Below are 26,102 nucleotides of genomic sequence, written 5' to 3'. Positions count from 1 at the left end.
TAGAAGCGAAAAACAATCAGCAGCGTTTCTATGGAAAACTTGTACGCGACTAGAAATAGTTGAACGATAACTGATAAATCAAAGAACACATTTGCATGAAATATTGCTAGTGAGTGAACTTTTCCATGTTTGGGTGTGATCCCACCAATCTTTCCCTTCATCCAGACCGTTGCCGCCTATTTGGACTTGGCACTCTAGAACGCCATTGTCAGTCAAAGCAGGCTGTGCCATGATTTTAAATGCTGTATCCAGTACACATACAGCTGCTGTCCATGATGATTTTTCGTGCATACTCAATGCATGTTGAGGTTTTCATAGTTCCTATATGCTTGTAAACCAATACCATCGTACAAGCTCTGGTGATTATGAACCTGCAGTGTTTAGTGTGAGAGCCTTCACGAGTGTAGAGCATCTATTTGAGTTTGGTGAGTAATATTTTCAAACATAGAATAGCTAATCGTGGAAACTTTCAATGATTCCCTAATTTTCATAAAGACTTTACGTCAGATGATATAAACAAATAAATAAATAAAAACGAATGAAAAACAAATCAATTTTCCAACCTTCAACGAAACCTTTTTGCAAGAAGTAAATGGCAGAGATGATATGGTGTTTGATGAGATTTCGTCTGATACCCACACTATTGCAGGAAATATTGAACATAAAAGACCTGGTTATTATGGCGCGTATGGTGAAAAAATGACCTTCGAATTTCATTAAGCAGTAGAGCCCAAAAGTTTCGTCTCCTAGAAAAATATCCTCATACAAAATTTTAGCTCAATCGGACTTGGGAAATGAGGCACTACTTCGCCAAGGTTTCACTCCTTCTACTTAAGATGAAATGCACAGACAATTTAAGAAATCTCGAAAGAATGCCAAATGTCTTGAAAATGCAGAAAACGACCAGGGCACCAAAGATTAACGGTAGTGTTGCCTATGAACAGTTTATCGCAGCAAGATATAACCCTCGTTTTAAGGTTGACAGAGATCTGGCAAGCCTGGGTTCCGTGGTTTGCATTTTCGTCCGAAGTTGTCGCGCTTTTTCGAAGTGTATATAACGGAAAAAAAGTGAAATCTATGTTATAATCGTGGCGGAGAATATTTCGCTTTCTGTCCAGTGTTTTTGAAGTGAATGTACGATTCCCAAGTCAAACAATTCATAATAACTTCCCGCTTTGAAAATGGCTGTCCTAAAGTTCTGCGTGGTGTTGTGATTTTTCTCAGAGACGGTCGCGAGCATACGGAGAGTGCAACGTGTCGGAGTTCATCGCAAGGAGAGAACTTTTTCTCTCTTTCTACTTCATTGTATAGCTGCCACCGACAGACAGCACCATCTGCTGGCAGACAGCGAGCGAGCACCACAGAAACGTTTTTCTCATGAGCAAGATCGCGCCAAATGACCTATGGTCGAATATCGACCATTTTTGATTTGAATGAAACTTTGCACACGTATTTGGCTTAGCAAACTGAGCATTTTTCACAGATGGAGAGATTTTTTACACCCATGAGTTACATTCTAAAAGGGCGCATGCCTTTTGGCATAGGTTTTATTCGAAGCATTGTAGCCCAGAAACCGTTGGTTGTATAGGAAAACTGTCTGAGAATGAGTTGTAGGGAATTAAAAAGGCACCATAAAAATATATACACTGTACAAAAAAAAAATTTTTGACCAAAAAAAACATTAAAAATAAACATTAAATTTCAATTAAAAAAAAGAGTTGAATTTTTTTTATTTTTTGTTTAAAGAAACTTGACGTTAATACGCAACTTTTAAAAAAAAGTCCAGGATGGAGAAATGATAAATAATTTTTTTATGGTAGATTAATTTTTTTATAAAAATTCTAATTTAAACACTTTTCAAAATAATTGTATTTTGATGATTTTAAAAGATGCAAAGAATCATTTTGAACCAAAAAGCTCTTGGTAGTTAACATTCTAAAGGCATCGGTTTTCGAGTTATTTTAAATTTAAGCTCGAAAAAGTATTTATGTTACGGAAAATACACGTTTTTCTTAATTTGTCCATGGTTCTCCAGCAAAAACCATACGTTCATTGGAATGCTTGAGCAATAATATACAATTCATTCTTCGACAACAAAACGATTGGATAAATAACTCAAGCGCTAAACCTTAGCCTACCTACACGTTCCTCATTGCCAAATGTTTTATAAAAAATATGTTTGTCGTGCAACACTACCTACTTGTTTACTAGTAATAACTGTTTGTAAAGTACGCAACCAATAACTACTGGGTAACCTATAATATCTGTTTTCGTATATAAATACGATTGCAATACTACAGATGTGTGAGTAAATAAAGTGAAAATGGAACACACCAAGCCCAAATGCTGTAAACCCTTTCCTGATCATCGGTGCTCATCAAGCTTACGCAAATTAAATGAAGCGTTATTGCAAAATTAAAACAGAACAGTCAAGCTCATTTTAATACGTCTTCATCAATTTGTGATTCATGTAGTTATTGGAATCAGTTATTGGAATATTGGTATCATGATACTGTTGCGGTTCAGGTGTTCGTTGCCAAATTAATGAGTTTTTTGAAAACAACAATAGAGTTGAAAAAAGCGATATTAATGTCTAATGGAGCTGCCTTATAATATAAAAATAGAAAAAACTTTGCAACAAAATATAACGTCACTGCAGAGTGGCATTTTTCTGCGACTTCTCATGGTAAAGGCCCATGCGATGCAATTGGTGGCATTTTAAAACGAATGGCAGGAAATTCAAGTTTAGCTAAAGAACATGAACATCCCATTACAAGCGCAAAAGAAGTGTATGATTGGTCTAATCAGAAAAGTAATAAAAATTCATCAAAAATGTCATTTAGTCGGGTATCATATGAAGAATATGAACAAGGAGTAACAGAATAAAGCAATATTTTCAAAAAATCTATAATAATAGCTGCCACACAAAAGTATTACTCTTTTGTTCCGATTTCAGAAAATAAGATACAAACGAAGCTGTTTTCAAAAGATGACGAATCATTTACTTATGATGTATATAAAATATAAGGTGAAACTAGTTCTGTAAAGTATCTATGTCATAAAAAATTATGTTCCTGAGATAATAAAACTCGAAAATAAATATTTGATTCTTATATATATTTATATCACTTAGAACATTTAAGGGGGGGGGGTTTGAAGGCAGAAAAAACAGGTTTTTACAGATTTTTTTTTTGGGCGTACGGTGAAAGTAAATTTATTTCTGATTATTGTACATTAAAGAGTAGTAATTGAAATATATTCTGTAAAATATTGGTTGGAAAATATTGAAAATTGACCGAATGGTAGCAATTCTTCGCAGGCGCCTCAGAAAAAATACTTTTTGCGGTGCACGTCATATCTCAGCACTGGATCATCTGAAATTAAATAACTAAAGTTTTTCCTTTAATTTTTATGTCCCTCTAGGTATCTCTGTCGAGTTTTTCCATTTTTTTTTAATTTTTGAACTTTTTACAAGACTTGAAAGTGAAAATACCGATTTTTGGCCTAAATTCATGACTATTGTTGTTAATAATAATAAAAAAAAAATCAAAATCGAAAAAATCCCAACAGGGTTACCTCATAAATTATGTAAGGAAATACTGTAAAAAATTTGAGAACGATCGGTTGAATAGATTTTGAGATACAGAGTGCACCGACTCAAAAAACATCGATTTGAGAAAAACGCGTTTAAAGTTTTTCGTAGCGGAAAGACCCCGATAAAACTTAGTAAGCTATTTATTTTTTATTTTACTCACATAGAATCATCAATGCCGGGACCATAGAGTATAGAACTTTCGTCAAGAATATCCAAATCAAAAAAATCACTTTTTTTGAACCCTCAAAACCCTACCCCCCCCCCCCTTAACTCTTTTCTTGAGAACCGTTCGCCCAATCGTTTTGTTGTCAAAGAATGAATTGTTTTTTTTGATCAAGCATTCCAATGAACGTATGGTTTTTGCTGGAGAACCATGGACAAATTAAGAAACGTGTATTTTCCTGAATAATTATAATTTTTCGAGCTTAAATTAGAAATAACTCGAAAACCAATTTCTTTAGAATGTTTACTACCAAGAGCTTCTTGATTCAAAATGATTCTCTGCATCTTTTGAAATCATCAAAATACAAATATTTTGAAAAATGTTTGAATTAGAATTTTCTTGAAAAAATTATTCTACCATTAAAAATTATTTTTCATTTCTCCATCCTGGATTTTTTTTTAAAGTCGCGTATTAACGTCAAGTTTCTTTAAATGAAAAATAAAAAAAAATTGAACTCTTTTTTTTTAAATTGAAATTTAATGTTTATTTTTAATTTTTTTTTGGTCAAAAAAAAATTTTTTTGTACAGTGTATATATTTTTTATGATGCTTTTTCGATTCACTACAACTCATTCTCAGACAGTTTTTCTATACAACCAACGGTTTCTGGGCTACAATGCTTCGAATGAAACCTATGCTAAAAGGCATACGCCCTTTTAGAATGTAACTAATGGGTGTAAAAAATCTCTCCACCTGTGAAAAATGCTCACTTTGCTAAGCCGAATACGTGTGCAAAGTTTCGTTCAAATCAAAAATGGTCGATTAAATTTTCGTGTATTTCCAGGCGATTTAAAATAATTTTGCTTCTGTTAGTTTATTATGCGAAAAACCTTTCAGGTGGTGTTTTAAATTTGATCCCGTTAGGTGTTAAAATAACAGAAATTATAAAAAAAATATTCTACCAATATCAGACCCATATTAAACTTTGTTACTAACGTATCAGCTTTTTTACAAAATAAGATAGCATACAAAACAGTATAATAACAATCATTGTTATAAACAACAGGTTTTGATAAAGACGAAAAAATTGTTAGATTTGTTTTAAACCAACCTAATTTCCGGATTTGTTTTTATAGCTCATTAAGATTCAATTTTGTTATTAAAAACATATGGGAACATACAAAATTGTATCAAATTATGTTATTTGTATCTCGTGTTGGTAGAATTTTGTATTTTTTTAGTTATGCTCTTCTGATCGGGAAGACGTCGAAAAATGACTTGATTTGTGGATAGGGTTCAAAGATGAACACTTTTATCATAACGGTATTCGAATTCTGTCAATAGGCAATGGGCGATGGGCAAGATTTTTAATGTTTTATGGAAAACTATTTTGTTGAAATTTGGTTGCATTTTTATCAAAAAGAAACGAGAAAACTGAGTTACGCACCTTGTTGTGACCTCCAATATAGCGATATTCCGCGAGTCCGACGCGAATCCCGAATTCTAGTAGCGTAAAATTGCGCTCTCCCTTTCTAGTCGAGCTTATTGCCTAACTTAACACCAGAGCGCCAGTATGCGAGTAGTTCCTTTTATTCAAGCACTCACTACACGATTTTTGTTCTACACAACTGTTAATTTATTGGCTCAAAACTTTTACACTCTAACAACGTTTATTAAATTATTTAACTTTATTACACTAGCTACTAAAATTTTACAACTAAACAATAATTAATTTCGGTGACCGGCCGTGACACTTGCTATTGGGTTGATCGTAAGTAAAAAAAAGGGATCTATGATGGTGGAATGCCCTTTTATAACGAGGCTAGAAGCATTGAAATATTGGGCTGAGAGAGATTGGTTGATTTGCTTGTAATCGTGTCTTTTGCTAAGTATGGCAGATAATGTGTCTCGGCTAAACTACGCCTACCCTACGATTGCTACCAACGGTTATCAAAAACTACGTTACCGACAGTAGCCCTTTCCATACCGTGAATCTACATTGCCGGCCACCTAAATTTGACAGTTCAAATTTACTTAGCAAAACAAACTACAAAAGCACATGGAACAGTTTAACACAAGGAATGAAATTTTTAACTTAATCTTCTCTTTTTTGTTTTGTACCTTTTTCAGCTTCTTCGGTTTCTGGAGGATCATCTGGTTCGGCTGTTGGTTGCTGGTTGTCGGGGAGTGGAAAAATCCGCGAAATAGGGCGTTTGTAGGTCGAAGTAGCTGTTCGCAAAGTGGCAACTCGTACCACTCCGTCGGCTCCGGGATGAATTTCTTCTATCCGTGCGAGAGGCCAAGAGGTGGAAGGTTTTTCGTCCTCCTTGACCAAAACAATCTGTCCGACTTGGATGTGGGTCGAAAATGTAGCCTTCTCTCGCTGATGGTTGAGTTCTGTGAGGTATTCTTTCCTCCACCGGTCCCAATGTTGTTGGATGAGTTTTTGCAGCTGCTGGTAGTGATCAAGCCAATTGGTGGGGATGTTTGTGTAATTCGGCTCCGGTAGGCTGATAAGTGGCGATCCGATGATGAAATGACCAGGAGTGAGAACGTCTAGCTCCGAAGGATCGTTCGATAGCGATGTCAGTGGACGGCTATTCATGTTGGCTTCGATCTGGGAAAGCAAGGTCGCGTAATCCTCAAAGGAGAGCTGGGTGCTGCCAAGAATTTTTACCAGTGATGTTTTCGCGGTTTTCACTGCAGCCTCCCATAGGCCGCCGAAAGAAGGTGCCCGTGGTGGGATGAAGTGCCACTGGATTCGGTGCTGGCTGCATTCGTTAGTTATAGCTTCCCGGGTGCTTTTGTTATCGAAGAGGCGGTACAGTTCGAGCAGAGTGTTGTTCGCTCCTTGAAAATTTGTCCCGTTGTCCGAGTGAATTTCAGACGGCATACCATGGTGGGCGATAAAACGATGTAGGGCAGCGATGAAGGCATCTGTGGACAAATCGCTGACGAGCTCGAGGTGTACAGCCTTTGAGGCAAAGCAAACAAACACGGCTATGTATGCTTTTCGTGGTGCCGCTCTTCGGTGTGGTGGTTTGATGTAGACAGGGCCGCAGTAGTCCACTCCGACGACGGTGAAAGCTCTGCTAGGCGTGATGCGGGATTTCGGGAATTGGCCAATGGGTTGCTTAACAGGGACAGGGTTTTGGCGGAAGCATTGCGGACACTTACTACACACAAGATTAGCGGTAACTTTTCCGTTGATTGGCCAGAATTCTTGCCTCATCGTAGCTAGCGTCATGCGAGGACCAGAGTGTAAGCATAGTGCGTGATAGTGTTTCGTGATGAGGCGTGTGAGTGGGTAGATTTTAGGTAAAATCGCTGGGTGCTTGGTTTGGTAATTTTCAGCGGAGCGCTCAAGTCTGCCGCCGATACGAATAATGCCTTTTTCGTCGAGAAAAGGACCAAGTAATTTCAACGATGATTTGTGAGAAACCGGTCGGGATTGTGCCAGTTCCTTCAGCTCCTCAGTGAACATTTCCTGCTGTGCAACTTTCGTTAGCGCATCATTTGCGTGCTCTAATTCTACTACAGCGAATAGGTGAGGATAGTGATTAAATTTGCGACGACAATGGTTGGCAAAGCGAAGAATCAAAGCGGTAATTCGAACCAAGCGCCAGAAGGATGAGTATCGGTGGAAAAGGAAACAATGTTCCAGTGGCTGGCGTATCACTAGTACAGTTTTTCGTCGTTCTAGTATGTCTTCTGGCGGAGTTCCAGTGGGGTGTTTAGGCCAGTTTTCTTCTCCTTTTGAAAGCCAGGGTGGGCCACAGCGCCAGATGCTGTTGATGACAAATTGCTGAGGAAGCATTCCTCTAGAAATATGGTCTGCCGGATTGTCGGTTCCTTTGACGTGATTCCAGCTGTAGCCGTGGGTAAGTTGCTGAATTTCAGCTGTACGATTTCCGATAAACGTTTGCCAAGTGTTAGGTGGTGCCTGAATCCAATGAAGAGTAACAGTTGAGTCCGACCAGAACCAGCAAGGAATCCCCTCCAACCGCAGCGCTGCTGTAACCTTGGCGTAGAGTCTCGCCCCCAGATGTGCAGCACAAAGCTCAAGCCGCGGCAGACTAAGCCGTTTGAGTGGAGCAACTCGTGATTTTGCCGCGACGAGCTCAATTTTTATTTGCCCATCCTTGCCAGTCGAACGAGCGTAAATGCAGGCACCATACCCAACTTCGGACGCATCCGCAAAAACGTGAAACTGGGTAGAGATTGCACCGACCAGAAAAACGAACCGAGGAATCTTGTAGCCTTCCAAATAAGACATTTGCGTTGAGAATTCTTCCCATTTGGTCGCAATATCCATCGGAACGGGATCGTCCCAGTCGACAGTGGATAGCCAGAGATGCTGCATTTTGATTTTCGCCCATGCCACGACAGGAGACACCAATCCAAGCGGGTCGTATAGTTTCGCAATCGCCGAGAATATGTTCCGTTTCGTCCAACAACCGTCGTTAGTAATTTGCTGTACTTCGATGCAAAGCTGATCAGATTCTGTTGTCCACCCTACTCCAAGCGTTTTAATTTTCTGTTCGGGATCAAAGTGCAGGGTGGTTTCTCCTCCCAGTGCTTCAGTGGGCAAATTTTCTAGCACTTGTGGGCAGTTCGAACACCATTTCCGTAGATCGAGACCTCCTTCCGCCAATAGGGCTTGAACTTCCTTTTGAAGCTGAATCGCTTCTTTGATCGTGTCCGCCCCCGAGAGAAAATCGTCCATATAGAAGTCTTCATCTACGGCCTTTGCTCCAAGTTTGTACTTTTGGCTGCCGTCTATAGCCAATTGCTTCAAGACACGAGTGGCGAGAAACGACGATGGGGCCAAACCGTAGGTGACAGTTTGCAGCTCGTACACCTGAATTGGATCCGAAGGATTGAAGCGCCAGAGAATGCGTTGAAGCGAAGTGTCGTCTGAGTGAACCTGAATCTGCCTATACATTTTCGCAACATCAGCAACCAAAACTATAGCATGTTTTCGGAAGCGGAGCATCAAACTGAGCAGGTCGTCTTGAATCGTGGGACCAGTTAGTAGAGCGTCATTAAGAGAGAAATTAGTTGACGTTTTAGCAGACCCATTGTATACCACCCGTACTTTAGTTGTAGTACTCGACTCTTTAAAAACTGGGTGATGTGGAAGATAGCAGACCGTTTTACCTTCGTCGAGACTAAGGTCGTCCACGCCGCCGATGCATTTCATATGACCTAACTCGATGTACTCCTTCATAAAGTCCCCGTACTGCGAGCGTAGATTTGAATCCTTTGCCAGCCGTGTTTCAGTTTGTAAAAACCGTCTTAAAGCCATTCGTTTCGATTCACCGATCATTTTTGCAAAATTCATCTGCTTAGGGTAGCGCACAATATATCTGCCAGTTTCGTCTCGTGTGAACGTGTTCACGAAATGTGTTTCGCAGTCCTCTTCTTCCTGAGAGCGGGGGGTTTTAACCAGTAGTTCTTCGACTATCCAAAACTTTTCAAGAGAGTCTAGCTTCGTGATGTGACAGCTAACCAGTGTTGATTCCTTCATGCATTTAGCTTCGCCGGCCACCACCCATCCGAACACCGTATTGACGAATACTGGTAGCGTATTGTCGAAATTTCGCACTTGCAGCCGGCCACCATCGCGTACATGAAACTCGTAAAATTGCTGCGCACCCAAGATTAAATCAATCGGTCCAGAAACATTGAAACTGGGATCGGCCAAGACCATGTCAGGGGGAAGTTTTAAATGAGCTAGCGGTATCGAAACAGACGGCTGGTCGCTGGTGACCTGGCCCAAAACCAAGAAATCCATTGACGTTGAGAAATTCTGCACTCGAGACTCAACCGTGGTGGAAACTTCATATGCTGTACGGCTCCGAGATCGTCCAATTCCAGTAATTTCCACCTTCTTGTCCCGCCGTGATAACTGAAGTAATTTACACAGATTTTCAGACATCAAGTTGACCTGTGATCCAGAATCCAGAAGAGCCCTTGCTTGGTGGGTCCTTCCCCATACGTCCTTCACCTTAAGCAATACCGTTAGCAAAAACGTGTGCGACCTAGGTTGTCCCATCACCACATTAGAAGAGATTGATGCCACCGAACTAGAAACCGATTCACCAGAGTTCAGAGCACCACCGGTTGTAGGTGGAACAGAAGAATTCACGTTGCTCGCTACTGAAGTTGAATTAGGATTAGAAGTAGAACCAGAACCGGGAAAACCAGGATGCAGCAACGAATGATGCTTTTTCGAGCACGTTTTGCATCGATATTTGGAAGGACAATCTCGCGCCAAGTGATTTCGCCCCAGACAGTTGCTGCAGAGACGCTTAGAATTTGTGAGCTGCAGCCGTTTGTCCACCGGTAGGCTGGCGAACGTTTCACACTTGGTAATCCAATGTTTCTCACTGCAAGCGAAACAGTTTGAGGGAGTATTTTCGGTCGCCGAGTTGACCGAAACTTTAGTGGGACGGAATTTGCTACCACTGAACGATGTTGCCGTTGAAAACATATGTTGATCGACCGAAACCGCATCCAAAACTCTAGTTTGCTTTTTGAGAAATTCGACCAACGACGCAAAAGATGGCTCTTTGTCCGGTGTAACATTTTCCTCCCATAGTTTCTGCATGACGTCGTCCAGTTTCGACACCATCAAATGGACCAGCATGGCTCCCCAACCGTTCGTTTTCTCTCCCAATTGGTCCAAAATTTTCGTGTTACGTTCAAAACAGTCGATAAGATCGTGTAAACCAGCCGCTGATTCCCGCCTCATCCGAGTGTAACCGAATAAGGCATTCAAGTGTCGCTTGTTGAGGAGATATTTGTTCGAAAACCTGTCGACTAAACTTTCCCAAGCAACCCTATAATTAGCCTCACTCATCGCATAAGAATCTATCAACTTAAGAGCATCGCCTTTCAGAGAAGCACGCAAATAGTGGAATTTTTGAATGTCGCTGAGTTCCTTAGATTATTCAATCAAGGCTTTAAACGTGTCGTGAAAAGGTAACCAATTTTGAAAATTGCCGTCAAACTCTGGCAGATTTATTTGAGGAAGTCGTACGGAAGATTGAACATGTGGAGCTTGATTTGGATGTGTAATAGAAGTATTTGGTGTCGCATGCTCTTGTGGTAATTTTCGCGCCAACCCTGCCCTTACCTCGTAATACTTTTCCTCGAACTCGGCCCGAAGTTGCTGGTGGTCGGCTATGTTCTCCTCACTGTCGTCAAGGCCTTCGATGTCGTTTTGAATCTCCTCGAATTCCGTATATTTCTGCTCCAATTTTTCCATGCGAACCCTGACTGCTTGCTCATCGAATTCTTTCGTAGTTTGCAGGTATTGGTCCAGTCGCTCTACGCATTGCACAACGTAGTTTCTGCTGCGCACCAGTCCCTTGTACTTTTTGGACGTCGTCGCCATGCTCCCTGCACCGTATGAATATCACGAAGAGCAGCCAAAACCTGTAAAAGGCAACCAGCAAAGCACCTTCGAGAGAAAAATATCGTTCACTGGACAGGAACTCACCTGGTGAGCCTGTCTAATAGGCCTTGTATTATAAATATCTCAGCTTCCCTCGTTTGGCGCGCGAAATTGAATTCAGCACACCAGCACAGCCCAAAGCGTTCACGTAGGGTTGCAAGAATCCTGCGTCCACCGAGTTGAATTCCAGATCGTCTTTCCGAGTCCAGACTTAGTCCCCAATAGCACCAAATCGATGAAAAAATATCCGGCCACCAAAACTCCGTCGAAGTATTGAGACAGTAGAACCACAAAAAATGACCAGGTAGAAATGAAATCACAAATGTATGAAATTGGACAGGTCCTCACCTTGTAGGCCTGTTCAATAAGCCTTGTATAATTATTCAATGTCTCCTTGATCCCGAAAAACCGTTATAGCTGCACACAGAAGTTTAGCGTACGAAAACGTGATGGCAGCGCCCAGTGAATTCACCTGTACGATAGTCGCGATGACGCCTCTACCTTTGTTAAAGTTGAATATGGCACCGATTCAATTGTCCAAATGGCGTCTCGGCGTCGGTATCTCAAGGGAACGCTATCCTGGTCACGGCACCAATGTTGTGACCTCCAATATAGCGATATTCCGCGAGTCCGACGCGAATCCCGAATTCTAGTAGCGTAAAATTGCGCTCTCCCTTTCTAGTCGAGCTTATTGCCTAACTTAACACCAGAGCGCCAGTATGCGAGTAGTTCCTTTTATTCAAGCACTTACTACACGATTTTTGTTCTACACAACTGTTAATTTATTGGCTCAAAACTTTTACACTCTAACAACGTTTATTAAATTATTTAACTTTATTACACTAGCTACTAAAATTTTACAACTAAACAATAATTAATTTCGGTGACCGGCCGTGACACTTGCTATTGGGTTGATCGTAAGTAAGAAAAAGGGATCTATGATGGTGGAATGCCCTTTTATAACGAGGCTAGAAGCATTGAAATATTGGGCTGAGAGAGATTGGTTGATTTGCTTGTAATCGTGTCTTTTGCTAAGTATGGCAGATGATGTGTCTCGGCTAAACTACGCCTACCCTACGATTGCTACCAACGGTTATCAAAAACTACGTTACCGACAGTAGCCCTTTCCATACCGTGAATCTACACACCTAATAGGAATACGAGTCAAGATCTTTATTACCATCATCATCATTCGCAATGAATTACACAGGCTGAGAATTGTTGCCGTATTAGTTCGATATGTCTTTGTAACTTTCCAGTTATTTCCAGAAATTGTAGCTCTGGGAAGATATCCACCATTTTTGGAGCTATCTGCCATGTATGCTCAACTCGATTTATATCCAGCAACTCTACGTGGGATAACTTCAACCGTCTTACATTGTTTCGCGGTAGAGCACCAAGCCTAATTTTCATACATCGTAAACTAAGTTCCTCCAGGTGTACTAAGTTTTCGAATCGATTGAAGGCATCCATATTGTATTCATTCTTGTGAGCCAGTTTATTCACGTCTAGATGCCGCAAAGTTGTAAGATTCTCACATATTCCTCGCAAAACCTCGTTACCATACTTCCTAATATCACTGATATCAAGAGCTTGTACATTTGGCAGAAACAAGCTCAAGTTATAGGCCGATCCGGTTGTGTCCACGCTCCATTGAAGGGAAAGCACAAGCTCTCGGACACTGGGCAGTGGTTCCAATCGTTCATATAGATAGCCAGCGACGAAACCCTGAATATGTAGTTTCTATCGAAGAGAGAACTTTATTTTAGAAATAATTCAGCACAGCTCATTTTTTATACTCACCCTAAGACGTTCGAATTCTCCCAATAAGCGGAGCATATTACTGTCACTAACATAGGGTAAATGAAACATTAACTCCTGCAATTGAGGCCAACGTTGACTGATCGTGTGAAGCATTTGGCGCGTTATTTTAAAGTTCAACCTAATCGTGGTTAAAATTGGTGCACTGGTCGGCAATACTTCCGTGATCTCAAGTCTGTCTTCGAATGTGTGATCGAAAAAGGAAAAGTAATCGATCTCTAGTTTTTCCAGTTGTGGTAGTGTTAAGCGATGTAAAGGAATTTTAAGCCATATTCCATATCTGATTTTTAGTGATTTCAACTGAGGGGCGTATCTATTTAATGCATGAAACCAACGATCTTCATCTGTATATATTAATGCGTTCAATTGAAGATGGTGCACGTTTGGTGCCAACGTCTCAATGTCTCAAAACCCACTGTGGGTTAATCGTAAAGTTTGCAAATTTTATAGTACAGGAAAAGGTAGTTTTTCGACACTTTTATGCTCATCGTAAATACATATGTCGAGCGTTCTAAGATGCGGCAATTTCCATAACATATTCGCCATAACATTAGTTGTGCATTCAGTGTTAAATCTGAACTCCTCCAGAGTGGCACCGAGTTTGTTCAATATTGCCAAAATACTCGTATCATTCTTTTTAATATGTAAGGTATCAATCTGATAAATTTCCAGTTTTCTGTAGGGCCGCCAGCTATTCTTCAGAAGTTGAGCCGAATATATCAGCGAGGAACCGATCCTTAGTGTCACATTTTTCATCGCTCGTTGAGACATAGCTAAACTGCACCACAGCTGACAGACGAGGGAGGCCTGTTTTCGGTCATTCAGCGGCAGGTAGTCCAAGATGTTTTCTAGCAACTCACTCGGCAGTTTGTTTATGTTAAGATGATTACTTGGAGCTGTTGTAGGTGGCATGCTTGAAAGTTACACGGTTTAGTTTTTGCAAAGGAAAACTATTGTCGTACGCGAGTATCACTACCCAATGCAATGGTTGGTTTCAAACTGATGTCGCTGTCACTGCATTGAACAACTTTTCCTATTTAAAGAAAGCCTCTAATGGCTATCGATTTCCATATTCTTAGTTCTGCTGTTTCCTAATCCGTTATCGCTAGGACAGCTTTCGGTTCAAAATCGGCTATTATGACTCACGCACGAGATAAGTTTGATGGACAAGGAATATGCAAATCTGAGAATGAAGGTATGGAAGCTATCACTAAAAGTTGATAATGATAACCATCAGTTATTTGTATGCAGTTATTTCCTGCTAGTTGGCTCTTTTTTACAACAGTATGCTGTTTATAATCGCATATCACTTACCACGGGCTTCTTACTTACGGGCTTCGAATAGTGAGTTGACAATTTGGAAGGAGCGTCATTTTTTGATCATGGCCTACTATTATAAAAATAAAAAATCTAACTTTTGATAGGGCGAAGATACATGAATAGTTTCTTTAGCAAAGTTGTAGAACTTTTCAAAATATGAAACTTTGCAGAAGATATTAAATTTATATGACGTCTATTTACTAAAATACAAAGCATTTTTGTTGTCAACCCCCTCAAGTTTAGTTTTTCTAGCATAACTTTTTAAATATTGTTTATTCAAGAACATAATGTTCTAGACAAATATGACCAACATAAAAACACAGGATTCTTTCGAAGACAGCATCTTGCTACAATCGTTCTGTACTGAGTTAGAGCGTTTTTTCATTAAAATATTTCCCAGACTCAAACGCGTACAGGGGAGAAAGAGGCAAACCGGTGCACATCATCAAAAACTTTTTTTAAGCTTAGACCTTGTACTATAAGCTAGTTAAACTTTGATACTTGACAATTCCTAAATGAATGAGTAGAGTGATGTTTTAGGTATGTATGTTTCTGGGGTTTTCTATACAAAAATGCACAAACTACCTGATTCATGGACGATGATTTGTGAATTAATGAAACATTATCTCGCAAAACTTTCTCACTAACACTTCTTAGGTATATTTAGTTGTTGATAGGTGCATCCATGATGGATCCATCAGTCATTCAACGTGATTAAATGAACACATGACATATGGACTGTTGCTGGCAAGTAAAACCAAGGATATATGGAAACCAAAAAACTGATCTACATGCAATTCAACGTTGCGCTACAATACTACAGGTCATTTCATCTGGCCGAGAAATTACCGCATCAAAATTCAAACACTATTGTTTGGAAACTGCTCGTTTGTTGGTGTCCATATATCCTTGGTTTTACTTGCCATAAAATATTATCGATGTTGACTAACGTCAATATCGAAGTTAGGCGCCTGAATTTGAAAATCTAGTAATTCAACCAGGGAAATGTGGTTAGGTTTTGAGCGCTTAATTTTCAGTTATTTAGATCAGACTTTCGAGGTTTTTACATCAATCGATCAGAAATTCTTTTACGGTTAAATTTATGTAACAAAAACAAACTATTGTTTGAGATACACTATTGGAAAATTGGTAATTAATATCGATTGTCTAAATCATACCGCGCAGCCAATCACTACCTCTCTTCCCAAGCACAGTCGACACTAACGGTTACAGTCGATCCGACTTTGTTGTTATTGTTGTTGTCACTTTCTGTTCCCGATGCCTATTTACGTTCCTTGTTATTCCATTTTCTACTTAACCCCTCCTTCATTCTAACTAACTGACGAAGCCTTGAAATAAAAGGTACCGTTCGAACATTTCATTCCATCAGTTTCATTACTAAACCGTACCGATTACATACGGATGCTAGGTGTTAGCAGCTGAAAGGAGGAAAGACAAAATAGTACGGGTAATCTCGTGCCAGTTTCACCCGTAATGCTGGTGGCTGTTAGTAGTACATGACTACTGCAAGATACTTAAATGGCTGAAATTCTAGACGGACTAACCAGTAAACAAGAATAATCGACAACTGTCATTTTTTGGTGCCTCGAAGTTTTGTAATAGGAGCGTTGCAATTCCCTCTACTATTTGTTTGAATGGAATATAAGAATACGGTAGTCAACGTCATGCGGTCGTGTCTTGAATACCACCCTCCTACTATTCGTTTTCACATTAGTCGACCAGTATTGACCAAAATCTCACATCGAATAAATTGAACGGCTGCTCTAAAAGCGTGTTTATAGGAGCTTCTCGAGCAGTGTTCATGATAACCGGCAATGAAACACTTGGACACGATATATAACTATCGATATTCCATTTTCACACATTGTCATTAGTTTTATATATAAAACACTTTCATACGTAGTGAAATAATAATAGATCAATAAACAGCACATTGCATCTATTGAATGTTGTGTTGGTTACGCGTAGTTGAAATTCACCAAATCAAATTGAACCAATATGACAAGGTACGTGGTGAGTGAAGCAACAATCTACGAATAGAAGGAAAGTTCGTACAGTCGTTGATACTTGCTTTGCCCTCAGCCTTACCGTGTAGAAGAGGGGCCAATCGAAATCGAATAAACTGCACGATACTTTTGGAGCATGATGCCACAGTTGTTGAGAGAACATTCGCAATTCCTTTAAAGTCTTCCGATCGCATGATCTATAACTGACGATTTTATGGATCAAAACTGAGGTGCGAGTACACTGTAAACAGAATAGCATTTTCTATTGATGAACTCTCCTAGACCATAATCACTAGCTCACCTCACTATGGGTTAACCCGGAGAGTACTACCAGCTGAACAATGAAGGTCAAATAGAATCCATCGTACGCCATATTGGACCAGGCCAAGACGATTGTTTCCTTGTTCGCTTGGGTCGCATACGAGTGAATTAGTCCGAATAGCGAGAACACGGTGAAACCGAAAGCAGTTGCCAAGGCCACGGTCGCGTGTACGGTGAAACAACGGTTGATCAACTCCACGGTGTCACATAGCTGATCATGAAGAAGGGCAAATTTTCGGACTATGCGACAACTTGTTTCCGAGTCTCGGGCTACCAGTGAATCTTGCACGGGGCCTGTCTGAAATAAATGTCTAAGCCAGGAGTGATTAGAAAGCAGTTACTATATTCAACAGTCTTCTACTCTCGATGTTTAGAGAGTTTGGCCTTTGATCATATAAAAAGAATGTCCGGAACACCTCGCCATCGCCTTAACAAATTATTCTCGATATGGTTAAGCAAGCTCGTCCACTGTACCCCCCTATTTCTAATACCGGTAGACTACTTGGATAATGACTACCTGGATAATGATGATCAAAGTGAAATCTTTGATTTTGAAGGTAAATCCAGAATTTCAAGTTTATAATTCTTAACTGCAAAAAAAAAATACAGTTCCTAGCTATTCAACCGCTTACCCGATTAGTTGATTCAGTGTGATAAATCGTTTGCGTACCGACATCAGAAACGTTGTGAAGAATACTCCACCACTCTGATAAGACAGCATCGTCCACACGTAACAAATGTAGCTCATAATCGCGATTAACCATTCCAAGTTACGCCTAATCCTTCTACCATATATTAACGATACTGCTAACACAATCCATTCGAGGTAACCGAACACGATCAGTGCGACCCCAATGCGATGCTCTTGCTGATAATCCCATCGGTGTCCGAAGTTTGCTTTGAGCTGGAAGTATGAATCGAGTCGGTTTAACTGCTCTCCAACTATGAACTACGGAATCTATTACCTGTTGATCGAACTTGTTCAAAATGACACTACAGCGGAAAATTCTCTTTCCGTTAACGTAATTTGCGATGATGTTGGTGATCAGGGAACAAACAAGGACAATCATCGTCCCGAGCAGACCGTGTATCATTATGTGCGAATCGCTCATTTGTTGCAGCTGGTTCTGATAGTTGCCATATCCGAAGAACAACGTCACACTACACAGGAACAGTCCTGCGATCATGCGCAGTTGATCGGTTGCGGTCTGTTCTGCCGTCAAGTCTCGAAAATTGACCGTGAGTGAGGTTAGACAGAAAGTTTGCATGATCCGATAAATTGGTCGGCGTGCTTCGAAAAAATTGTTGACTGCGAACCACTTCATGATCGTGCTTCCGTTTGAACTGTTTGTGGTTCGAAGCTGGTAAAAGAGTGGTAGGGACTTTGTTCGGACATTCGTGATAAATGACAATTAGCTGGGTAGTATTGTTTATTACTGCATTTCGAATTGTATTAGAATCAACATGTAGGTTGCAAGTTCGCCCCCAGCCTACGGAATGATTAATAGGTTTAATTTGTGTTATGATAATTTCTACCAAGACCTACCTGAATGATAAGTGACGGGTGGAGCTCGAACAGGAAGAACGTCATGAACGGGCCCCGGTTATCGATTTGCTCCGACAGTAGCTGCAATCGATCGATGATGGACTGGTTATGGGACTGATTCAGGCAACTGTGAACTGCGCCCGCAAACCTGGCCGTTTGCTGTCTGAGAGCGGTAGCGAAACCAACCGTTTGAAATACGAATAGGTTAAAGTAACCAGACCAGCAGAGGTACAGCACTGCGTTCGTCGCTTCTGAAGGGGTTGCTCGGTTCAGCAGTACTCGCATACAGGCATAGCAGGATATCACGTGCAGAAAGAAAATGTTGATAAAATTTAGGAAAAGCTGCGTGTAATGATTTTGTGTTAAAGCAATGGCGATGCATAAAGTATGGTATAGAGAGATTTCACACCAAATCTTCAAATGAGTTTTGAAGTTTTGAGTAAAAAATCTTGAGCATGAAATCCTTCAATCGTTCACTTACTGGGGCGCACATCACGACACTGATGATTTCCGACGCATCACACAATTTATCGTACATCCTGGCCATAAGATTAACCAAATCAGGTTTCCTCTTATTTTCCCAACTGCCAGCTTGGTGTAGTTTTTCATTAATGCACTGATTTAACAGTTGCATCCTACTGTTGATGGAAAGTATGGTAATAATCAGAGCTGCGTGGCATAGAGTGCTAGCGAAACACGTTTGAATGAAGTTTACTAGAAAAGTCGCTGCTGTCCACATAGAGTCACCCGGATGCAAGGTAATTACCCCACCAAATATTGTTAACACCGTGAGACAAACTGATAGGTACATTGTTGTCTGAAAGTGATAATATCGGTGGTCTCTAGGATATCCGTACTGCATAAACTGTTCACAGATAGTAATCCATTACCATTAAATTCAAGCAATAATCCTCGTAAATACTTACTTCCTCATCAAACTCGTGTAAAATAATCAACAAATCCCCGAATCGTTTATGTTGAATCAGCAGATAAACCGGAATCACCGCAAACAGTGCCATCATGAGAAACAGCGTGAACCCCATCCCGTATGCCACCGCAGCCTGATCGGATTGCACCAATATTCTCCAGTATCCATTTATCAGGCCGTCGAGCATTCCGTACAGCCGAAAGATGGTGAATGACGCCAGCAGCAGCCAATCCCTGGAGGTCACCCGAATCCGGTAGCGAACCCGATCGGTCACCGTGTAAACCAACACGCCAAAAAGTTTTAACATCAGGTGCAGCTGATTCACGCTGTCCAGGTTGTTGCTGACCGGCGGCCACCAGGTAAGCGACCGCCAAGAAGTAATCCACCGGGAGATGCTCATGGTCGTGCGTTTTGCTGCGATTGTTGCTGGTTGTGATAAATTATCCTCCACGCTGGTAATTTATCATCGACACACGGCTGCTGCTTCGGTCATCGGGATACCGCCCTGTCCACGGACAGATGAAAAATGGGATTGTGTTCACAGTGCTGCTGCGAGCCGAGGCTTCGTGTCATTTTATAACCCTATCCTCTTCCTTCATTCCTCCAGCCAGGGTATGCAAGTAATGGCGACCTGAAACAATTACCGAACAATTGATGATTAATGACTTTTAATTATTTATTTATTTATATCAATGGTTGTAAATGTTGCAACGAAAACCGTTTCGACAAAACGGGGCAATTAAAATGCACAACGGCTCAAGTATCAGACACGGGCGATTGATTTATTGTCAATTAACACCAACGCCGCCGGAGTGGTCAACCAAAATAAAGGATTTGTGTACACGGTGGAATCTATCAGATTTGATGATTATAATACTTGGATGAAGTGTCAACGAGTGTTATGTAAAAATTGTTATGTAATAAAATCAGAGATTCGTCCAAATTATTACAACATTAAGATCATGTAAAATTTGAAAACCAGACAATTTTTAAATTCAATTTCAATGTTTTTATTTCGGTTTCACTATCAAAAATCAAAAATTTATCATCCCATTCAGCATTTAAGACTTGTCAATTCAATTCAGTTCGATTTAATACCTTAAGCATACATACTTTAGTTATTTCACATAAAAAAAATCATCATTGGTGCAATTCTCGCTGAAATTAGGCCACTCGAACACTACTCACTTTCCACCAATTTAGCACAGACTTATCATGTGGTAAAACGATTGCTTCCTCTCCGAGCAAGGCTATATGGGTTGACTTTTAATGAAAATCACAGGAAGGTTGTGTGCAAAGCCACGACCGCAAGGTTGAAGTAGAATACTTTTACAAGGAAGATAGCCCGGCTGCTTGCGTGTCAGTCATTTTGAAATCGGATTTGTTTCCCATATACCCCTTGTTAAGCACAGCATCAACAAAACGTAATAAACATCACACTGCTGTGCATTTGCAGCAGCATCAAACTTCAGTTCCAGTTTATTAATAACCATTCATTATGCTCTTCCAAATACATTTAGTAGCCTTGAAAAAGCCCGATTGCTGTAATTGCAATTTCCATTCAATTATTGCATAAATGCTTCACGGTCAGATATACCCGCTGCAACTGCAAGCTATCCGTAGCCATACCACAGTTATGGCCGCTATACGCTGCCATTGGTAACGCTGCCCCTGCATCAGCTAGCCCAGCTGCTATCGATGCTGAGATCCGCTGCAACTAGTGCGCTATCCATTGCTATGCCACAGCTGTGGCCGTTATCCACTATAGCTGGTATCCACTGCACTGCTACTGCTGCTGCTAAGGGATGACTGCTGTTGTCGCTGTCTTGAACTATTAGGAGCGGCTTCGGCTGAAACAGGCTCTTATATAGGCCAAATAGCATATTTTAAATTGCTAGGTGTATGGTTCTGTCGACCGTGCTTGGGAAGTAATCATATAACGACCAATCAGAGGTCGAATTTTCGTTTTGACAAGGCTTGATTATTTTCAATAGTACAATAGTTTGAATAATCAAATTACAATTATCTTCATTTGGGAAGAATCTTAGAAGATTTTCCAATCTATTGCTGCAAGAACGAAGGAAATCCATCGAATACTACCGATTTATTAGCATTTGAAATTGGACATATTTTTCACTTTTTTACGTTTTAGATTTTCATTTCACATCCCTATGTAGCCGAAGAAAATTAAAAAGAATAAACAATTTTTTTTCACCGAAAATGTCCGGGGTCCGGAAAGATTCACCGAAAATGCCCGGGGTCCGTTCCGAAGTCCGGATGGCTCCGTTCCGAAGTCCGGATGGCTCCGTTCCGATCCGGTCCGAAAAATAATCGAACTTTGAAGGTTCCAGTCCTATCGGACTTCGGACTGGACCGGACCGGACTTTTACCGGACCCTACCCGATCCGATGTCGAACACAAATCGTTCACCCGAAACCAAAGTTTATGATTTCGATCTCTGCCAATGTATCCACCATAGTACAACTGTTGTGTTATTTTTTTGTGCGAAGTCAGAAAAATTTTTGTGCGTATTGAGAGGACACATTCAATGGTCGATTCACGTTTAAACTTTTGCGTGTACAGATTATCGCCACGCAACAAAATTGGGTATCTTGAGAAAATCAGGGCATGTGCTAGAATATGAAAAAAAATCAGGACGCTCAAATGGGATCTTGAAATCAGGACATGTCTTGCTAAATCAGGACGGATGGCATCCCTAATTGGGATTCCTGATTTAAAGCAAATGGGACAGTTTATTCTAAAATTTTCACTAACTCATGCACAAACATATATGACTGGTTCATAGTTTGTGACTGTGAACAATTTTTGACGGCCAAAACACGAGAAAACCAAGATGTTATTCAATTCAATGTTCTACACCATCTTACTTTTGCGTAAAATTCATCAATTTTGCTTCTGTTCCTTTTGTTCTTCAACAATGCAGTTTTTAATGGAAAAATGATTTTAAGCTGACGGTTTCAAAATCAATATTGAGGGGCGCACGGAGGAGGAATGTCAACTGTGATCAGGGGCGGACGAAGACTGATTGGAGCTGCAGAAAAAAACTTATTTTGGCGCCTCCCTTCCCCTTCATTTTTTCGCCCAGGTTTTTTTTAAGCGGTAGATATGTACCTCTTGATTGATTAGGCGAACTATTGTACTATTGAAAATTGTCAAGCCTTGTTGAAATGAAAATTACGTCCTCTGGTTGTCGCTTGCTGCCTTTCCCTAAAAAGGTCGACAGAACAGAAAAACTAGTTAGCCGCATCGTAGCGAATTGCGGAAGTAGCAGCAGCGGGTTGCGCCAGTAAACGAATCACATCACGTATCTGAGCAGCGCAAAGTGGTTTAAAAGTCGATTTTGACGCGCTAAATTGATAACTCCACGTACGTTGGATATACAATTATGACGTCTTCAGCAAAAATGGTGTGTAAGACCTCCTGCATCTTTTGGTGCTATGAGATTTGTGATTAATCTCCCCAAAAGTGAGATGAAAAATTTATTTTTTTGCTCCATCGAGATACAGAGTTGGTGTCTTTGGTAAAGTTATAGGTATAACCAATACGACCAACTTTGCCGAAGACAAAAAATTCGTATCTGTTACTCAAATTGACTTAGAGAGTTTTTAATGAAAATAGACCTGTCAAAACACATTTTTCAATGAAAGATATTTTTTTCTATTTTCTAGGCCTTCACAATGTTCTACAAAGTTGTTAGTAGGATCAATATACATAACTGTCTGGAAGGTACTATATTCGTATTGTTTGAAAAACTATGAGTTATGGGCTCATTTTAATTTTTTTTTCGCCACATTTCAAAGCACTGTATCTTTCTTAGGGGCAGGTAGATTCAGATTCGGTAGTTAGCATATGAAAGTATAACAATAGAACTTTCAAACGCTGGTGGTTTCGCTAGTCCACGACTTTCTACTGATGAGTTGTGTTCATAACAAAAAGCCTCGTGTTTACCCTCTTTAATGATTTAACCAGGTGAAATACTAGTATTGTAAACCAAGATACCCCGTAATAAGTTCGTATCTATGGTGACCATCCTACCGAGCGTGGTTCAAGTATTTCAGAACATGTCAATTGCATATGCTTGTTTTTGGTTCACCTCGAAGGTGCTCAATCAAAAGTAATGAACATAATACTAAGTTGATAACTGTAGAACAAGCAAAGAACGGAAATTGCAAGCAGGATAATAGCAAATATAAAACCACTATCATCAATTACAATTTAGGTTTTGCCTCTTGTTGAATTTTGTTTGGTGGTATTTTTTTTATACTGTTGCATTCAGTAGTTACTATTAATTATTATTGTCGTCCAACATGCAGTTGACGGTTTCGACACATTCGTACTAGCAGTATCATAAGATCATAACATCATAACATCATCAAGTAATAGCTTTTCGCGATTTTTGGCCATCCGCGAATGGACGTTACTACAGGGTCTGATGAAGCAAGCAGCCAGTTTATTCAATAGCTTTACGAGTATTGTATTCTCGATATCTGTTGAATTAAAGTTTTGAAAAACACTTGAATTCTTGTTCGTCACTTCCTGAGCCTCTTATAAAAGCTGGCGGATTGAAACATTGGAATGGATGATTACGGCCAACCCATGCATTAATACATTGTGGACGCTTGTTGGTAGATAAAATCGTGGGTACAAAATTACCAGCAGATACTCAGTTGCACAACAGTAAATTAGTGTTTCCGAAAAGGCTCAGAATATGTTAGAGAAGTGGTTTCCAATCTTTTTGGGTTCGCGGCCCCTTTTGCTAAACACGAAAAGCTCCGCGGCCGCCTTTGCGAAGCACAGTGAGCTTTGCGGCCCCCAAAAGAATTTCAGATACAAGTTTGCAATACGAGGCTGCGTTTTTTAGTCTCATATTGTCCTGCAAGTCTAATTTGTTTCACGTCTTAGCAGTGGTGGGCACCATTCCGCTAATTCGCTAATTAGCGACGCTAAAATTCAGTTAGCGATCTAGCGATTTCGCTAATTTTTGAGCTGGTTAGCGAAACTGTTAGCGCCGCTAAAGTTTTGGCCTTCGAAACGCTAATCGCTAGTTCGCTAAATTTTGGGGAGAAGCGACAATAGACATATTTAGAAAAACTGTGAATTGCTGATGGCGTACGTAAATTGCTTCGAAAGATGAACATACTTTACTGCGAAAGTTACTTTTGTCAGTTTTTTACCCTAGAATGGAGTTCCAGTTATCGTACAAGCCACAGGAGCATTTTGAAGAACAAGCACAAGGTCTAGATTGAATTTTTGGCACACCAAGAACTTTGATGCATTGCAATTAGCTTGAAATTATGAGAACTTTGGTTCTATTTTGAAGTAGAATACTTCTCTCAGGAAGTTCGGCTACATAGGGATGTGAAATGAAAATCTAAAACCGAAAAAAGTGAAAAATATGTCCAATTTCAAATGCCAATAAATCGGTTAGTATTCGATGGATTTCCTTCGTTCTTCCAGCAATAGATTGGAAAATCTTCTAAGATTCTACCCAAAATAAGATAATTGTAATTTTTTTATTCACACTATTGTACTATTGAAAATAGTCATGCCTTGTCAAAACGAAAAATTCGACCTCTGATTGGTCGTTATATGCTTGCTTCCCAAGCACGGTCGACAGGATCATATACCTTGCAATTGAAAACATGCTATTTGGCCTATATAAGTGCTTGTTTCAGCCGGAGCCGCTCAAAATAGTTCTAGACAGCGACAACAGCAGTCGTCCTTCCTTAGCAGCAGCACTAGCCCTGTGGATGGTCACCACGTCTCAGGAGCAGCGCAGTTTTTCTCAGCGTGTGTCGCCAGACAGCCATTATTTCCCCCGTGTTGGGGCAGCATAAAGCTTGCCATCAGGAAATCCAATTTTGGAAATCAAAATGCTTTTTCAAGGCAAATAAACAAGTCATTGAAAGTTAATAATTTTTGTCAACGCAAGCAAGCATTCTGTGTTGCATCCTAGCAATTTAAATTTGTCGCACCCGTCTAATTTACTGAATGTTCCACAGTGCAGTGAAAGCTTCCACAGTGCATGTTGTCCGTGTATCTTAATTCCCCCAATGTTAGGGCAGCTCAAAGGTTGTAATTAGCAACCGATTTTGAACCGCAAAATGCTTTTTTCAAGGCAAATAAAAAAATAATTGAAGGTTAATAATTTTCTGGCATCAACACAAGCAGACATTCTGAGCGGGATGCAATCAAATTCTGTTGTAGGTGTCTAATTTTTACTTTATTTAGTAAACCCTCCACTGTAGGGGCAGCGCAAAGGCTGCGATCAGCATAAACGACATTGAATAATAAACTGCCCTGTTAGAACGCATTCACAAAGCAGTTAGTTCGACTGTGCAGAGCTAATATGAAGTCGATTCAATCAATCAGCAGTAACAGAATTTCGTCGTCTCCCAGTTGCCAAGTTGCAACATGATGCAACACGCAACAGCGAGCAAACGAAATCGCTTGATGTTACAAACCGCAATAAGATACGGGTTAAAAACGTTGCGTGTGTGAAAGCACCATCGGTGTTTATTCGCTGGTTATAAAAATCAAATGCGAATTCTCGCCAAACATGTGAAAAGGGCCCATGTGCCTTATGTATACAAGCCAAATTTTCTCGTTTTTTGATTAATACAAGCGAAATCTGCCCTTAATAATATGATTTATTGATAAAAGAATTTACTCTTAATCGAACAATCTTATGTGTACGGGTAGATTAGGCTTGTATTAATCGAAAAACGTAAAATTGTGGCTTGTTTACATATGGCACATGGGCCTTTTTCACATGTTTAGCGAGAATTGTGGAATAATTCTTCTAAATAACATAAGGAAATGGTAAACCTGAACTGAAAGGCGTGGCCTATTTCGTAGCACCCTTCGGCTATAAAAGAGTGTTTCTGGGAAAACTAGCT

General features: G+C 40.2%; 4 protein-coding genes across 4 annotated transcripts; all 4 read right to left on the bottom strand.

The window, feature by feature from the left end:
* Positions 1-5,852: 5,852 nt before the first annotated feature.
* LOC129729124 (uncharacterized) lies at positions 5,853-11,159 on the bottom strand. Its single transcript, XM_055687606.1, has 2 exons — positions 10,899-11,159; positions 5,853-10,547 (listed from the first exon to the last, which is right to left on the bottom strand). The coding sequence occupies exons 1-2, from the start codon at positions 11,157-11,159 to the stop codon at positions 5,853-5,855; spliced, it is 4,956 nt and encodes a 1,651-aa protein (XP_055543581.1).
* A 1,187-nt stretch (positions 11,160-12,346) lies between these two features.
* Positions 12,347-13,459, bottom strand: LOC129727137 (uncharacterized). The gene is made up of 2 exons (XM_055684628.1): positions 13,023-13,459; positions 12,347-12,962 (listed from the first exon to the last, which is right to left on the bottom strand). Exons 1-2 carry the CDS (start codon positions 13,134-13,136, stop codon positions 12,408-12,410), a joined length of 669 nt encoding a protein of 222 aa, XP_055540603.1. The 5' UTR covers positions 13,137-13,459; the 3' UTR covers positions 12,347-12,407.
* Positions 13,460-16,339: 2,880 nt separating this feature from the next.
* Positions 16,340-18,033, bottom strand: LOC129729123 (putative gustatory receptor 28b). Its single transcript, XM_055687605.1, has 5 exons — positions 17,674-18,033; positions 17,379-17,612; positions 16,689-17,006; positions 16,470-16,628; positions 16,340-16,411 (listed from the first exon to the last, which is right to left on the bottom strand). The coding sequence occupies exons 1-5, from the start codon at positions 18,031-18,033 to the stop codon at positions 16,340-16,342; spliced, it is 1,143 nt and encodes a 380-aa protein (XP_055543580.1).
* A 108-nt stretch (positions 18,034-18,141) lies between these two features.
* LOC129729121 (uncharacterized) lies at positions 18,142-19,582 on the bottom strand. The gene is made up of 4 exons (XM_055687604.1): positions 19,181-19,582; positions 18,736-19,119; positions 18,255-18,596; positions 18,142-18,198 (listed from the first exon to the last, which is right to left on the bottom strand). Exons 1-4 carry the CDS (start codon positions 19,580-19,582, stop codon positions 18,142-18,144), a joined length of 1,185 nt encoding a protein of 394 aa, XP_055543579.1.
* Positions 19,583-26,102: the final 6,520 nt, after the last annotated feature.

Source organism: Wyeomyia smithii, chromosome 3 (genome assembly GCF_029784165.1).
Source record: "Wyeomyia smithii strain HCP4-BCI-WySm-NY-G18 chromosome 3, ASM2978416v1, whole genome shotgun sequence".
Taxonomy (NCBI): domain Eukaryota; kingdom Metazoa; phylum Arthropoda; class Insecta; order Diptera; family Culicidae; genus Wyeomyia; species Wyeomyia smithii.
This window is presented reverse-complemented; position numbering and strand designations above follow the sequence as displayed.